Source organism: Aquarana catesbeiana, linkage group LG04, assembly GCF_042186555.1.
Source record: "Aquarana catesbeiana isolate 2022-GZ linkage group LG04, ASM4218655v1, whole genome shotgun sequence".
NCBI classification, from domain to species: Eukaryota; Metazoa; Chordata; class Amphibia; order Anura; family Ranidae; genus Aquarana; species Aquarana catesbeiana.
The window spans coordinates 274,401,863-274,416,635 of NC_133327.1; the positions used below are offsets into that span (position 1 = coordinate 274,401,863).

The 14,773-nt window shown below is 41.8% G+C and overlaps 1 protein-coding gene across 1 annotated transcript in view; it reads left to right on the top strand.

The window, feature by feature from the left end:
* The first annotated feature begins 464 nt into the window (after window positions 1–464).
* Window positions 465–14,773, top strand: part of PSMD2 (proteasome 26S subunit ubiquitin receptor, non-ATPase 2) — a 45,451-nt gene continuing 31,142 nt past the window's right edge. Inside the window, exons 1-6 of the mRNA XM_073626598.1 lie at window positions 465–670; window positions 5,760–5,816; window positions 10,498–10,662; window positions 11,700–11,821; window positions 12,088–12,312; window positions 12,545–12,703. Of these exons, the coding sequence (XP_073482699.1) occupies window positions 563–670; window positions 5,760–5,816; window positions 10,498–10,662; window positions 11,700–11,821; window positions 12,088–12,312; window positions 12,545–12,703 (836 nt within the window). The 5' untranslated portion in view covers window positions 465–562. The remainder of the gene's footprint in view (window positions 671–5,759; window positions 5,817–10,497; window positions 10,663–11,699; window positions 11,822–12,087; window positions 12,313–12,544; window positions 12,704–14,773) is intronic.

Consider the following 14,773-nt stretch of genomic DNA (forward strand, 5'->3'; position numbering starts at 1 on the left):
GATAAAAAGTGCATTTTATATACATGTATATAGATCAGACCAAAATGAGGGACAAATGATGAGGAGGAATGAGGGACAGAGGGACATTGCTCCAAATCAGGGACAGTCCCTCGAAATCAGGGATAGTTGGGAGCTATGAATGACACAGCCCAACATGGAGGAAAGATCAGTTGACGTCAAGATGGAAGCACCTGTGACAGCTGAGAGCACTAACACAACAGTGTATACTAGCACATTATGGCCTAAAGCTCCCTGAACATGCCATTCTTTATTTTATTCTTTACATACAAACATTCTTTATTTTATTCTTTACATACAAACAGTAATGAATCGCAACAATGAGAGCACAAATATGGCTGCCAAGAGCCATCGCTGAGTAGTAATATGGCGCTCCAGGAAAAGTGGCTTCTCATAGTCACATGGCCCGGAAGTAGCCTAGGACAGTGCTCTCTGCTGCGTACACAGGGCTTGTACGTGTACGCATTACGTCTTGCAGCGTGCTCCCGGCGCCTGCGCGGATTGGCTGGCCTGTATTCGCCTTTACCGGGACTCATTGGCAGACATGGAAGAAAAGAGCCGGAGTCAGCAGACACCCGCGGCTGGTAAAGGCAAGGAGGCCGGAGGAGAGGCACGCGATACGGTGAAGGATAAGAAGGAGGAGCAGGAATTGGTGAGACTCGTTGAGGAGTGAGTCCGGCCGTGCTGTGTAGAGAGAGAGAGGAGCTGTGCGGGGGATAGAGCTGAGTCACTGGGGCCCATACACAACACAGGCGGGGGCACGGTCCTCGGGGCCTGGTACTAACAATGACACGGCACAGGACTGATTGAATGCACCTAGAAGAGGAGATCACATAGGATGGATAATGATTGTTCACCCGGCACAAAGCATAGTGTTACTGGGATGGGAGCTACAGCCTAATGGTGACCTTACAATCCGATCTGTAAAGTGACTTATACACTATACAATCTGATTTCTAAGGTGACCACACACTCTAATTGTACAGCATTGTATACAGCTACCATCAACTGTGTTGTGCAAGGGCTGACCTGATTGAAATACATATTGAATGAACTGTTTAGGTGTGTCCTCGTATTCCATTGTTTTGGTAAACCTAAAGGAGACTGTAGTAGTAGTACTATTATTATTCACGATTTATATAGCGCCAACAGTTTACGCATTGCTTTCCAATGTATAGGGGGGACAACACAATTACAGTACAGTTCAATACAAAAGGTACAGGAGGGCCCTGTTCATAGAGCTTACATTCTAAGGGAGGGGGTGGTGGTACAAAATGTAATAGCTGCAGAGAATGATTTGATGGGGGTGGCTCAGGGACAGTTGTTAGGTGGGTGTGGGATAGGCTTCCCTGAATAAATGAGATTGTACAAGTATTTATTTCAGGTACTTATATAGCGCCGTCAATTTACGCAGCGCTTTACATAAGGTCCCTAACTCACATTCATACATACTAGGGACAATTTAGACAGGATCCGATTAACCTACCAGCATGTCTTTGGAGTGTGGGAGGAAACCGGAGTACCCGGAGGAAACTCACGCAGACACAGGGAGAACATGCAAACTCCAGGCAGGTAGTGTCGTGGTTGGGATTCGAACCAGCGACCCTTCTTACTGCTAGGCGAAAATGTTATCCACTACACCACTGTGCCGCCCATTAAAGGAGATGATCCACTGAACGCCAAATCATGTACCTGTTACGTCATTTAGCTTTAAGTGCTTTTACTGGGATGATACCTGCAGCTACAGTCATCATCTCAGTATTGCTTTTTTTAAAGCGGGTGGCCAGCTTTTTTTTTTTTTTTTTTTTTTGTGTGTTTTTGTGTTTTTTTTTTTTTGTTTTTTTGTTAAAGCAATCCAAATGGCTGATTAGCTGCTGGATTGCTTTTACAGGCAGCTGATGCCTCTCCAGGAGATCCCGGAAGAGCCAGAGGAAAAAAAAAAAGCTGGTGAGTGTGCCAGCTTACCATCAATGTGAATTTGATTTAAATCACTAGTAAAAAGGCTTGATATAAATCAACTTGATTTAAATCAGAATTTTTAAAGAGCAACTGTCATCTCTGTCCCGCAGCGGCTCCTCTGACCCGCTGTTGACTCACCAACTGTCCCATTCACTTTAATGGGATGGCTGGTGATGCGGCAGTGACACAACAAGGTGAGGGACGTGGCGGCAGCAGTTGAGTGGATGCCCGCTAACAGGCACTGCCCTGATGGGTCTGAAATGACAGGTGCTCTTTAAACATAAGGACTTATTCTTGCTGGTAGTTATATACCTTTAATATTTCCCAACAAAATGAAGGTTTCCTATTTAGAATAATAAACTGTCAGGTTAGTAAAACAGCGATATCAGAACCGATTCAATCATACAGTTGGCAGTGTACATAGATTTGCAAAACGGGATAAAGGAATATTCCTGAACTTTGTTTTATCTCATGGTTACTATGAAATTTGCAGAGCTTGGAGTCATTGAATGAGTTTACCAAAAATGTAAATACTGCAGAATATACAGCCTCGTACTTTATAACTAAGCTCCATTTCATGCTGAATAAACTCAATTATTAATGTATCTTAACCACTTCCCGACCAGCCTCCGCATTTTTACTGCGGCAGAATGGCACGGCTGAGCGAAACGACGTTATCTAATTTCGCTTCGGCCAGTGGCCACTAGGGGCGCGCACACGCTGCTCACCCCCAGAGCCTATATGAGTGCCCGGTGGTTGCAATCACTGCCGGGCTCCCACGATTGCTGCTGACACACCGAGAACTGTGATCTGTGTGTGTGTAAACACACAGTTTCCGGTTCTCTGAGGGGAGAGGAGACAGATCGTCTGTTCATACAGAGTATGAACAGCGATCTGTCATCTCCCCTAGACAGTCCCCTCCCCCTTCAATTAGAACGGACACTAGGGAACACAACCCCTTGATCGCCCCCTAGTGGTTAACACCTTCCCTGCCAGTCACATTTTTACAGTAATCAGTGCATTTTTATAGCACTGATCGCTGTATAAATGACACTGGTCCCAAAAATGTGTCAAAAGTGTCCGATGTGTCCACCATAATGTTGCAGTCCTGATAAAAATCACAGATTAACGCCATTACTAGTAAAAAAAAATAAATAATAATAATAAAAATGCCATAAAACTATCCCCTATTTTGTAGACGCTTATTATGATATTGTGATTTTTTTTTTTTTTTTTTTTTACCAAAAATATGTAGAAGAATACATATAGGCCTAAACTGAGGAAAACATTTTATATACGGTATTTTTAGGAGGTATTTATTATAGCAAAAAGTAAAAAAGATTGCGTTTTTTTTTTTTTCAAAATTGTTGCTCTTTTTTTGTTTATAGCGCAAAAAATAAAAACCGCAGAGGTGATCAAATACCACCAAAAGAAAGCAGCTCTATTTGTGGGGGAAAAAAGAAAGTCAATTTTGTTTGGGTGCAACGTCGTACGTCCACGCAATTGTCAGTTAAAGCGACGCAGTGCCGGATCGCAAAAAGTGCTCTGGTCAGGAAGGGGGTAAAATCTTCCAGGGTTAAAATGGTTAAATAGAAAACTATCTGTAGATTTTTACTCCAAAAGCATTTTATTAAAATAAATTTGATATATATAAAAAAAAAAAATCGATTTAAAGCTAAACAAAATCTGATTTTTTTTTTTTAATTGATTTTTATCCACCCTGCTTACCATAGAGATTATAGAGGACCGTAAGCTCCCTGATGTCCTCTGTGGTACAGGAAACAACGTTACTTCCATGTCCCCGGGTGTGAATGCCACAATTTTTTAAATGTGCAAAGCATCTGAACATACTGATATTTGTGTGATCAGATGCTTTTAGGGCAGAGGAGAGGTTTGGGGCCAAAAAGACCCCAGATCTCTCCATAAAGAGTACCTGTCATATGCCTTTTGTTACAAGGGATGTTACATTCTCCCACACCGACCTCTGATGGACTAATTGTAGCAGGTATTCCCTAAGACCTAAAGCATTTCAAGGGTTTCTCTGGTGTAAGCTTTGTGACCTTAGTATGTCCACATTATTACAGAGTTTAGGCAGATGAGTACGTCCAGAGAGCATAGACAGATATGAGAAAAAGTTACTGGTATGGCCAGTGCTATCTGGCTATGTGATTGGCATAGATACAATGCAGGATCAGATCAGGCAGGAAAACAGCTGACAGTGGAAAGGGGGTTGTTGTTTGGAGGCCTTGTTTAGCTATTCCAAAGAATGCTTTCCCAGCAAGTACATGTCTGATCAGAACAATAAATTTACATATCCTTTATATTTACAAAACTGGTATCCGGAAGAAATTAAAAACAGAAATGATCTACTGTAAAAATAATATATTTACAAACAGGACAACAGAGTATATTTGTAAGGGCTCATTCAGACTGCAGATTAGTGCCATCCTCTATGCAGAGCCACTGACAGATGTGTGTGCATCCACATCGGAGCTGCATGCAGGCAGCCCATAGAAGTGGACGCACACCCAGCACCGGCACAGACCAAATCGCATGTCAAAGTTTGACATGTGAGCAGACGCAGGTGCACGGATCCAAACGCGGAGCCTCTGTGTTCGGATCCATGCTCCTGCTCATGTGTCAAGCTTTGACATGTGATTGTGTCTGTGCCAGTGCTGTGTGTGCCTCCAACTTCTATGGGCTGTCTGCACATAGCTCCAAGGTGAATGTACACACTTTCGCTAGTGGCTCTGCAGTCTGCACTCTGCACAGAGGTTGGTACTAATCTGCCATCTGTATGAGCTCTACACTGAGACAAAACATTACCTGTAGATCTATAATACATTTTGTGGGTAGAGAGTTCATATTAAATACCACCAGCAAACGGGGACATTCGTCATTGTATCGAATAGCAGTTTTGTGGTAAGTGCTAGGAACAGTATAACAAATAGTTTTACTTTAAAACTTTTTTTTTTTTTTTTTTTTTTAGAACCGTACTATACCAATGCTCCATGTTCCGTTGGCAACATAAGGCTCATAAATAAAGTATTTATTTATAATTGAGCATAATGAGAGATTTTAAATGTATTTTGTTCACACCAAGTAGAATTGGGGAAACAGTTAGTACAAGTAGTTTGGATTAGTACAGGAGCAGGCAACCTCTGCATTCCAGCTGTGGAGAAACTACGAATCCCACATACAGCTTAATGTACAATTTTGGCATCTGCCGAGATAAATGTACTCGGGCATGTGCATGGAAGTGCCGTCATTTCTGTTAGGCCATTAAAAACAGGCAAAGAATGAAGACGAGCCGAAGATTGAAACCTGAAAGAAGGAAGGTGAGTTTAGTGCAGCTCCTGCTGCTGTCTCTGAGCCTGTGGGAAGGGAGAGAACGGAGAAAGCTGCAGCTCTCGTGCACAGAGCTGGATCAAGTGGATTGAAATCAGGCTCAGATAAGTATTTGGAGGGGGGAGCTGGGAGGCAGTGCTGCACTCAGTGTTTTTTTTTTTTTTTTTTTTTTTTTTTTACCTTGGTGCAATGAATGCATTAAGGTAAAAAACCTTCAGCCTTCAGAACCACTTTAAACTTTTTTACTCTAAACTGATGTTTCCACATAAGCGCATAGAAAATTGCTTCATATTTTGTGTGTGAATATAATATGTATCCTCTTTTTAATCAAATTACTTAAGAGCATTAATAGAAACCTTCGGGTTTATGCCTAGTAGGTTGTGTTCTTATGTGATACATTGACTCTCGATGAGCCTTTTGTTTATCTTTTACAGTCTGAAGAAGACAAGCAACTACAAGATGAACTTGAAATGCTTGTGGAACGTTTGGGGGTCAGTATCGTGTTTTTTTGTTTTTTATGTAGTGTTTTTTTGTTTTTTTATTTTCCTTTTCGAATATTCTTTTTATCAAAGTTTTACTGGTTGACAAGAAAATACACCTACAAAGTGTTAGACACAGTACATAAACAGAAAGTGTGTGTGTGTGTGTGTGTGTATATATATATATATATATATAAAATATTCATAGTCCAATGGTTGCCACTGTACACATATCAGAGAGAATATGGGCCCGGGTGCACAGCAAAGCCTGTAGTACATATAATCCAAAAGAGAGTGTCACTCACGGCTCTTGAATGGTAAATGCACAGTGAATATTTTATGTTAACTAAGCACAAGTTCATCTTCTTAAGGACAATAAGCAAGTGAAGCAACACGACATTTACCCTAAAACACCTCCCATCATTATCCAGATGTGATGGCACCAACAAGTGTAAATGTCAATATTTCTGCTAAAAACAATAATGGGCAAACGTACAAATTTGGGAGAACAGCAAAACAACAACAAAGGTACATAAAAAGTAGACTTAAAGGAAAAAGCCAAATGCAGGCACTAAAGACCAGATGTAAGAGACAAAAAAACCCACTGCATGACAGATTCTCGTGCTGCCTAGGCAAGATGGCCGCTCAAGCTGATTTAGGACTTGAATAGGAGATCATGATGAACGTGTGTGTATAGAAAAAAGTACAGTGGGATGGGGCTGCGGCACCAGGAATGCAAATTAAGATACATGTCTAAAAACAGACATGAACCCAGTGTAAAGTCACTAAAGTGTAAAAGTCATCAATTAAAAACAGTAAAGCTTTTGAGCTGAGAACTAGGAGAGCACAAAGGGTGCTAACACCCATAGCATAGTCCCACTGGTCGTAGAAAAAGGCATGGGGATGATAAGGAGCAAAAACTCCACAGACCTGTAACGGGTAACATCAGAAAGGAGAGCACTGCAGAGAAGGCTCCAGAGTTGACAGCAAGTAGGAAGAAATAGGCGGAAACAAAGTGTGAGCGCTAGAGTAAGGGAAAGCAGAAAATGTCTGCAAAAAAGTGTACTGATCACATTGTAAAGGTACATAAACGTAGTAAACACAGTCAATTAACAGTATATACAACCTCTACATAGAAAATAGTGGCAAAGATTAAAATATCTGTTTCCAAGCCCACAATGAAAACAAACAAATGCATAGGATCAAGATCGGGCAGATTGTATCGTGTGTGTGGTGCAACAGAGCAATCGATATCTGAAGGACAGACCACACACAGTGCAATCATTGCCGCCAATCAGTTTGATGGGGGATTAATGTAAAAAAATAAACTCCCACAAACATGATAGTAAAGTCAACCAAAGTCTGTTGACCATAGGTAATAGTGAAGATTGTACACAACCATGAACAGAGATATAGGGAGGGCTGGAGAGGCCATCAAGGGGAAGATTGATCCACTAGTAAAGGTGGGGAAACCTAAGCCGGGATCAAGGTCAGGCTGATTGCAAAGTGCGCTGGACACCAGGGCCGAGTAAACTCACAATGAGACCACCACACACATCTTAAGATTACTACCTCCAATCATGTCCCTGAAAGGTTGAAATTCAAAGAGGCAGTCAGTCAATCATGTGGTGCAGAATCTTGGTGTGATGAGTCGGATCACAGGAAGCAGTTGTAACTCATAGATGTAAGTCATAGATCCAGCAACATTAACATTACAGTAATAGGCAATCTCCACCTCTGGTCAGCGAAGGAACATGGTCAATCGCCATGCATTTGAGGGTGATTAGTGGATGGTTTCGTTCAAGAAAATTACATGCAACTGGTTGCGTGGAGGATCTTGAAGACGAGGTCTGTCATATAGCTAGGTGATAATTATTAAAGCGGTCTCTAAAGGGAGTAATGGTTTTGCCCACATAATACATGCTGCGTGGGCAACGGAGTAGATAGAGCACATATTCTGAATTGCATGAACATCTGTGTTTTATAAAAATCTATTTGCCAAGACGGTCCAATGAGCATGTGCTGCAATCAGGACATTGATAGCAGCCCAATTTGGCTGGTGGTAACCAGGAATGGTAAACTAGAGCAAACTTCAGTTTGGACTAACAAGTCCTTGAGATTTCTCCCCCTGTGGTAGCTGATAATCGGTGGGGGTGACCCAGCTACCAATAAGTTGGAATCACAAGAAATGATAAGCCAATGGGCAGTCACAGCATCTTTGGCCAGCCTGCTGCTAATTTTTTTATATAATCTTTATTTAGTTTAACATTTTTGACATTACAATAAAAAAAAGCAATAAGGAAAGGAAGGTTCATCTTACATGGTCCAAGGAGAACAATAAAAGAAACTATGAGATATATCAATGTGTTGTGATAGCGGGGATACCTCCCATGTCCCAGATATTCAGTCCATGTGGACAGACCTCCCTCCACTACAGGGAGAGGATAGGAGGATCCCAATCTTAACTAGGAGCGATAAGTAGAGGATACATAACTCAAAGATCGTTTAAAGCATATGACCTCTCGAAATACCATGAACTACTGCTCATATATCCATAACAAAAATGTTCACACCTGGTTCGTTGGCTGATTGGACGCAACATTAGTAATGTCGACCACTGAATGTTGGTTCGTTTGGACAAGTCTCTTAAATGCTGGGTCTGCCAGGGCCAACAATGCAATGTCTAAGCTAGACTAGACTGAGCCATGTATGTGATCTCTCCAGGTGGCCCAGGTAGATTAAAATCCTTCTCGAGTGCCTTTACAAGCAGCATGCCAATCCTCTGCCTCCATGATCTCCCTCACCTTGCCAACCCAGTCCAGTTTGCTGCTATTTGAATACTGCGTGGAAAAAAAATACTCTGTCCTGGAGGTTCCCGCTGATTATGCTTCAGAAGTGCCTCCCTGGAGTATCCACGTTCTGTAAAGCACTGGACCATGTCAACCAATTGTATTACTGCAGCATCATCAATGTAGTGCCGGTAATATAGAACATGAGAAGACAATGAAGGTATTAAAGATCTTGTTCAAAGTGGTGCATAAAAATATTTAAGCCCATAGATGTTCCAGTGCATTGTAAATAGGTGTCTTCAAATTTGAAGTAATTCGGTGTTAAAATGAAGTTTGTTTCAAAAGAGAACTTGTTGTTGTAATATGTTCGCCGATTTATGTGGGGGAAAAAAAAAAAAAAATATATATATATATATATATATATATATATATATATATATTTTACAATATTGACCTAGCAGAAACTCCCTCCCAGGGTACTAGTATATCAAAGGGGACTTGTTGATGTTAATATGCAAGAATACAGATTAGGAATGTAGGCATTCCATGACTCAAAAGGGTGTTTAGGTGGTATATGTTAATCTAATTACACATATCAAAGGGGACTTGTTGATGTTGATATGCGGGAGTGCAGATTGGGGCTGTTTATGACTGCAGCTGTTCACGGCTGGGGGTGATTACCTGTCTGAAAGACTAAAGCATATCAAAGGCCTAAATGGAAAGGGCCAATCAAATTGCTCAGCCATTCAGTGTCTAGTGAATACAACATGGTATTCAGTCTATAGTTTGGTCCTGTCTGTGTGTGACTATGAAGGCGCAGACCTATGAAAAATGGGACTCTGAGTTATATACTCTGTTGGATTTTTGTCATCTGTGGACTTTGGACTTTGTTCTGTGTTGGAAGTCAAAGTGCATCTCTGGAAGAATTGGGTTGCTGCGGAAGAGTACTTACAACATCATTATAATAACTACTAATTATCTACCCATTATATAATATATCACTACATTGGGTGGTCTCTTCAATCCATAATGGCTTGATTTTCCTCCTCAATGCCATCTTCATGGGGGATAACGGTGTACAAGCTTTTGATATCCAAGGTGGCAAGTATACAGTCTAAAGGGATTGTCCTCAATTGTTTCAAAAAGTCAACAATTGAGGAATCCCTCAGGTATGATGGCATCTTTTGCACAAGTGGTTGTAGAAAAAGATATCAACAAAGATTGCCAGGGTTTGTAGAACTTACCCCCTTGGCAGAAATGATAGGACACCTAGGTGGATGAGCTGGGTCTTTGTGTATGATGGGAGGGGTTTTAGGGTATATATGTTGTGTTGCTTCACTTGTTTGCTCTGAGGAAGATGAGCTTGTGCCTCATTGAAAGGTTGAAATAAAATCTTCACTCCGTTCACCTCTCAAAATATATATTGTGACACACACACACACCAGACAACACTTTTTCCTGCAGTATTCAATACATCAGAATGCCTAGAGATGAAAAACATGGTGGTATTCTGTATAAGAGCTCATTTACCAGGGCAGAAAAGGTTGCCTCTAGATAGGTAGAGCAGATAGTTTTGTAGGGATCTAAATGCAGCACTAATAGTATTGAGCCATACACACGGCTGCACCTACAATCGAAAATGTGCGCTCCATTTTGCTAAGCACAAAAAATGTAGGACGCGGTTGCAGATTATAAACACACATAAACGTGAGTACTATAGTTGCATATTTAGCACAGTATCTTCTAGCTCTGCCAACTAGAACCTTTCTTTCATGCAGAAAATACACACATTCCTGAAAAGAGTGTGAAAGAGCCCTAAAGGGGTTAAATTATGGGGATAAACAATACTTAATTTTTCTACTGCTTTTTGTAAGGATTTATTTATGTGTGTTGTGCCACTCTAGGAGACGGACAGCTCCCTTTATAAGCCAGCTTTGGAGGAGTTGCGAAGGCAGATCCGATCCTCCACTACCTCCATGACCTCTGTTCCTAAACCTCTGAAATTCTTGCGACCACAGTATGGCAAACTTAAGGAGATATATGAGAGTATGGCCCCTGGAGAAAACAAGGTGAGTCAGGAAAATCCAATGTGGCTGATTAAAGTATTAGGTGAGCAAGAGGTTCAGTATGTTTTGAGTAGAATACTTTCCTGATTGTCGTAAGCATTTGCTTTTGTCCCTTAGGGAACCCCTACATGGCCAAGTTGTCACAAGCAATGTTTGAATCTGTCACATTACTTGTAAAGTTTTGTCCAAGTATGGGTAACCCCCCAATTATGGCTGCTGGATAATAGATCAGATATTTTGTGTATGTGTCTGTGTCTACGTGTTGAAAAAAGAAATGCATTTGATTATGTACCCACATTCTTGTAATATGATGTATTGCCCATTGGCTGTCTACACCATTTATGCTGTGGTTTCAAAAGCAATATGCAAGTCCCTTACACTTTGTCTCCACTTCAGATAACATAAATGATTATCTTGGATGTATTCGGAGTGCAAAAGGACAACATTACATAATTCTTGAAACCTCGATTTTTATTTAATGGTTAGCTTTGTTAGGACTTGTTCACACGCAGTGCGGCGTCTGGCGGTTTTCTGCACTGGATAAACGCCACTCACTGCTAGGGTCCATTAAAAAAAAAAAAAAAAATTTGTGTGCCCTGTTTGCACTGCTATGCATCCCAGAGGTAAGGTGCAATGAGCTGCGGTAAAATGCAGACGTAGCGTTTTACCGCAGCACACAGGTAGGCACCATATGTCACTGCACAGCAGCTCAATGCTCCACACAGCTGTGTGGGGCCCTGAATTATGTGTCACTTTGATCACTTCAAATAAAGATATAAGAAAAAAAGTAAACCATATGTTGTGCTGAAATATGCATCAAACTGCGTGCTAAAGCTTTTAGTGTGCAGGCGGTGTGAACAGGACCTTAAAAGTGATAAAGAACACTTACCTTAAGTTGCGTTACTATAACTAGCAAATATTTTTTGTAGTCCATGTTACAATGTAGTGAATTTAAGGGTACTGTCATATTCTATGCATTGATGTGAAGGAGTACTGTATCAAGAATGTGACTTTCAGAATTGCATTTTCTACTTTTACAGCGGTTTGCTGCCGATATAATTTCTGTTCTCGCTATGACTATGAGTGGAGAAAGAGAATGCCTGAAGTACAGACTGTTTGGGTCACAAGAAGAGCTGGCCTCGTGGGGGCATGAATATGTCAGGTAAAATAGTGAACCTTGCATTTAAATACTCTAACATATTACATGTAAGTGTTTTTTTTTTTTTTTTTTTCCAGAAAAGCAGATGCAAATAAAGCACTGTCTTCGGTTGCCTCTGAACAATAAAATCTTTGAATTCATTGGTGGCTAGTGGGACCAGTTAACTTTTTGTTTTGTGCTTTTGTTACATTATCAGGATATTTGTGAAAAGCAGTGATGTATCTGTAGGTTTCTTATTCACTCTTGCTGACCTGTATATTCTGTTATAGGCACTTATCTGGTGAGGTCGCTAAAGAATGGCAAGAAGTGGAGGAATCTGATAAATCTCAGCGAGATACACTGCTGACTTTAGTGAAGGAAATTGTCCCATATAATATGGCACACAATGCTGAGCATGAAGCTTGCGACCTTCTTATGGAGATAGAACAAATGGACATGCTGGAAAAATACATTGATGACAATGCCTATGCTAAAGTTTGCCTCTATTTGACCAGGTGAGAATATGCAAATGTTTCTGGCTCACTGCAAGCACATGATACTGTTTTCTGCAGAGCAGTTCATCTTTTTTTATCAGGCATTGATATTTCTAGTGAATGTATGTTTTGCTTAGTTTGTGCATTGCATACCTGACAAATTATGTGTTTGATTTTGATCAGTCTGTTTTTCTTGCTTTAGTGCTTTATGGGGATTGTGGCTAATATGATGCCCTTTTTATCTTTCATTCAGTTGTGTGAGTTATGTCCCAGAGCCAGAGAGCTCTTCCCTCTTGCGCTGCGCACTTTCTATCTTCCGCAAGTTTAACCGTTATCCAGAGGCACTACGCCTTGCTCTGATGCTGAACGATATGGAACTAGTGGAGGACATCTTTACTTCTTGCAAGGATGTGTAAGTCTATTCTTCTGTGTATTCTATTTTTAAAATTATGACCATTGTAAAAAACTTTTTTTATTGATTTGTGTTTTAGGTATTTGTTTAACTAATCTAAAAGTTGTATCTAAAACTGATTTTCTGTGTACAGACAAAACTGTAACAGTACCTTTTTTGGTAACCTGATGTTATCTAAACCGCAAATAACTTCTTTGCCCATAGCTCTACAATTCTTTGTTGCTTCTGTAGATTGTCGAGTAAGCAGAGCTTGTTTATCCACAAGGCAACCTAGGCAGCAGTGTAGAGACCTGGGGGCTGTGCGGATAGGCCAGTCACATGGTTTGCTTTTGCAGTAAAAGTGCAACTGGACAAAACTGTGCAACGGCCTATCACTTCACAAAAGAAAAAGCACTTGTAGGAGGTCTGTCTGGTTTTAGGAGTGTCTAATAGGTTAGGCAGTGCCAATGCAGATGAAGTGGCCCCTTTGGACCTATTGCAGTCCTTTTCATTGTTATAAAGTAGGACAGGAGTGATAACCATGGTTGGACCATCTGCACCAGATGCAATACTTTTCATCGATATGGGGTGGACTGAAAGGCAGGCCATTGACTGTAGACGAGTTACTCAGTGATCAAATAATCTGCCATGGGGCAGGCAGGCCAGGCAGTGTATATGGGTTGCTTAATGATCTGACACTAAGGGGGAGGTTTACTAAAACTGGAAAGTGCAAAATCTGGTGCAAATGTGTATAGTAGCCTATCGGCTTCCAGGTTTTGTTGTCAAAGCTTAAAGTGGTTGTTAAGCCACTCTAACCTGTATATACTATCAGCACTGCCTCCTATTGTATCCCCCTCTGTGTATGATTTATAAAAATAAATGCTAAAAATACCTAATTTCACTGCCAAGACTGCGATCACATGACTGGCCAGCTTTCTCCTTTCCTCCTCTGAGAGATGCAGCAGGTGGGGCTGAGATTCCTCTACTGATGTCAGTCTGGAGGGGAGGAGGAGAGAGCTGGCTGGTCATGTGATCGCAATTGTGGCTCTTAAATTCAGGTATTTACAGCATTTATAATTCATTCACAGAGGGGGACACTGCAATGAAAGGCAGTGCTGATGGTGTATACAGGTTAGTGTTAGAGGGGACACACACACACACACACACACGAGCAGATAGTAGGCTGCTGATAGGCACGTAAACTGACCACTGGTCAGGAAGGGGGGGGGCCACCACAAGGCCTAGTAGGCTGTGGCCTAGTTTTCTGGCCGCTCCTCCGTGAGCGCGCGGCAGGCCGCAAAAAACGTGGCCTAAATTTCTGTCCACCCGCCGTGAGCATGCGGCCTGCGGGGGGACCGCGGTGTCTGGTCTCAGCAGCCACGATACACCGTGGTCAGATTAGAGGGGTGGGGAGAAACTGGCAGGATCGGCCAGGTTTTTTAGGTGTTACAGGGGGCCAAATGACACAGGACAAATACTGTGTCACATAAGTTTTAAAGGAGCAGGATCCATTTATTTTTTTTATGTTTTGGGGGGTTAAATGCTTTAACCACTTACAGACAGCCCGCCGCTGTTTTACGTCCCTACTTTGTAGAGGAGTATCGTTGTTATGGCAGCAGCTAGCTGCCATAACACCGGTATCCTCTTCTTCAGTGGGCGGTCCGCTTTCAGATAAAAGTGGTCTCTGCGGCGGATTTTTTTTTTTTTTTTTTTTGGTGCTAATCCTACTTACCTCGGTGGAAGGAGAGTCAGGTCGATGCTGCAGCTGTCCCCCGGTGTCTCTGCACTGAGAACCGAGCCACCGAACACCGCTGATGGCTCTGTTCTCACTCCTCCCCAAGCAGAGTGATGCTGACTGTCAGCATCGCTCCTGGTCTGCTTCTCCACGCTCGTTGGAGCAATGAGCTGTCTCAGTGGCTCGCTGAAATGGCCATCAATCAAGACGGCTGGTGGATCCAGACTTGGGAAGTCGGGATGGCGCGTTGCATCGACTGATGGCAGAGACGTCAGCGGAGAGCAGACATCAGACCGCTCTCGACTGAAAACGGGTCACAGGAGTGCAAAACGAATTGCACTCCTGTGACATATTTG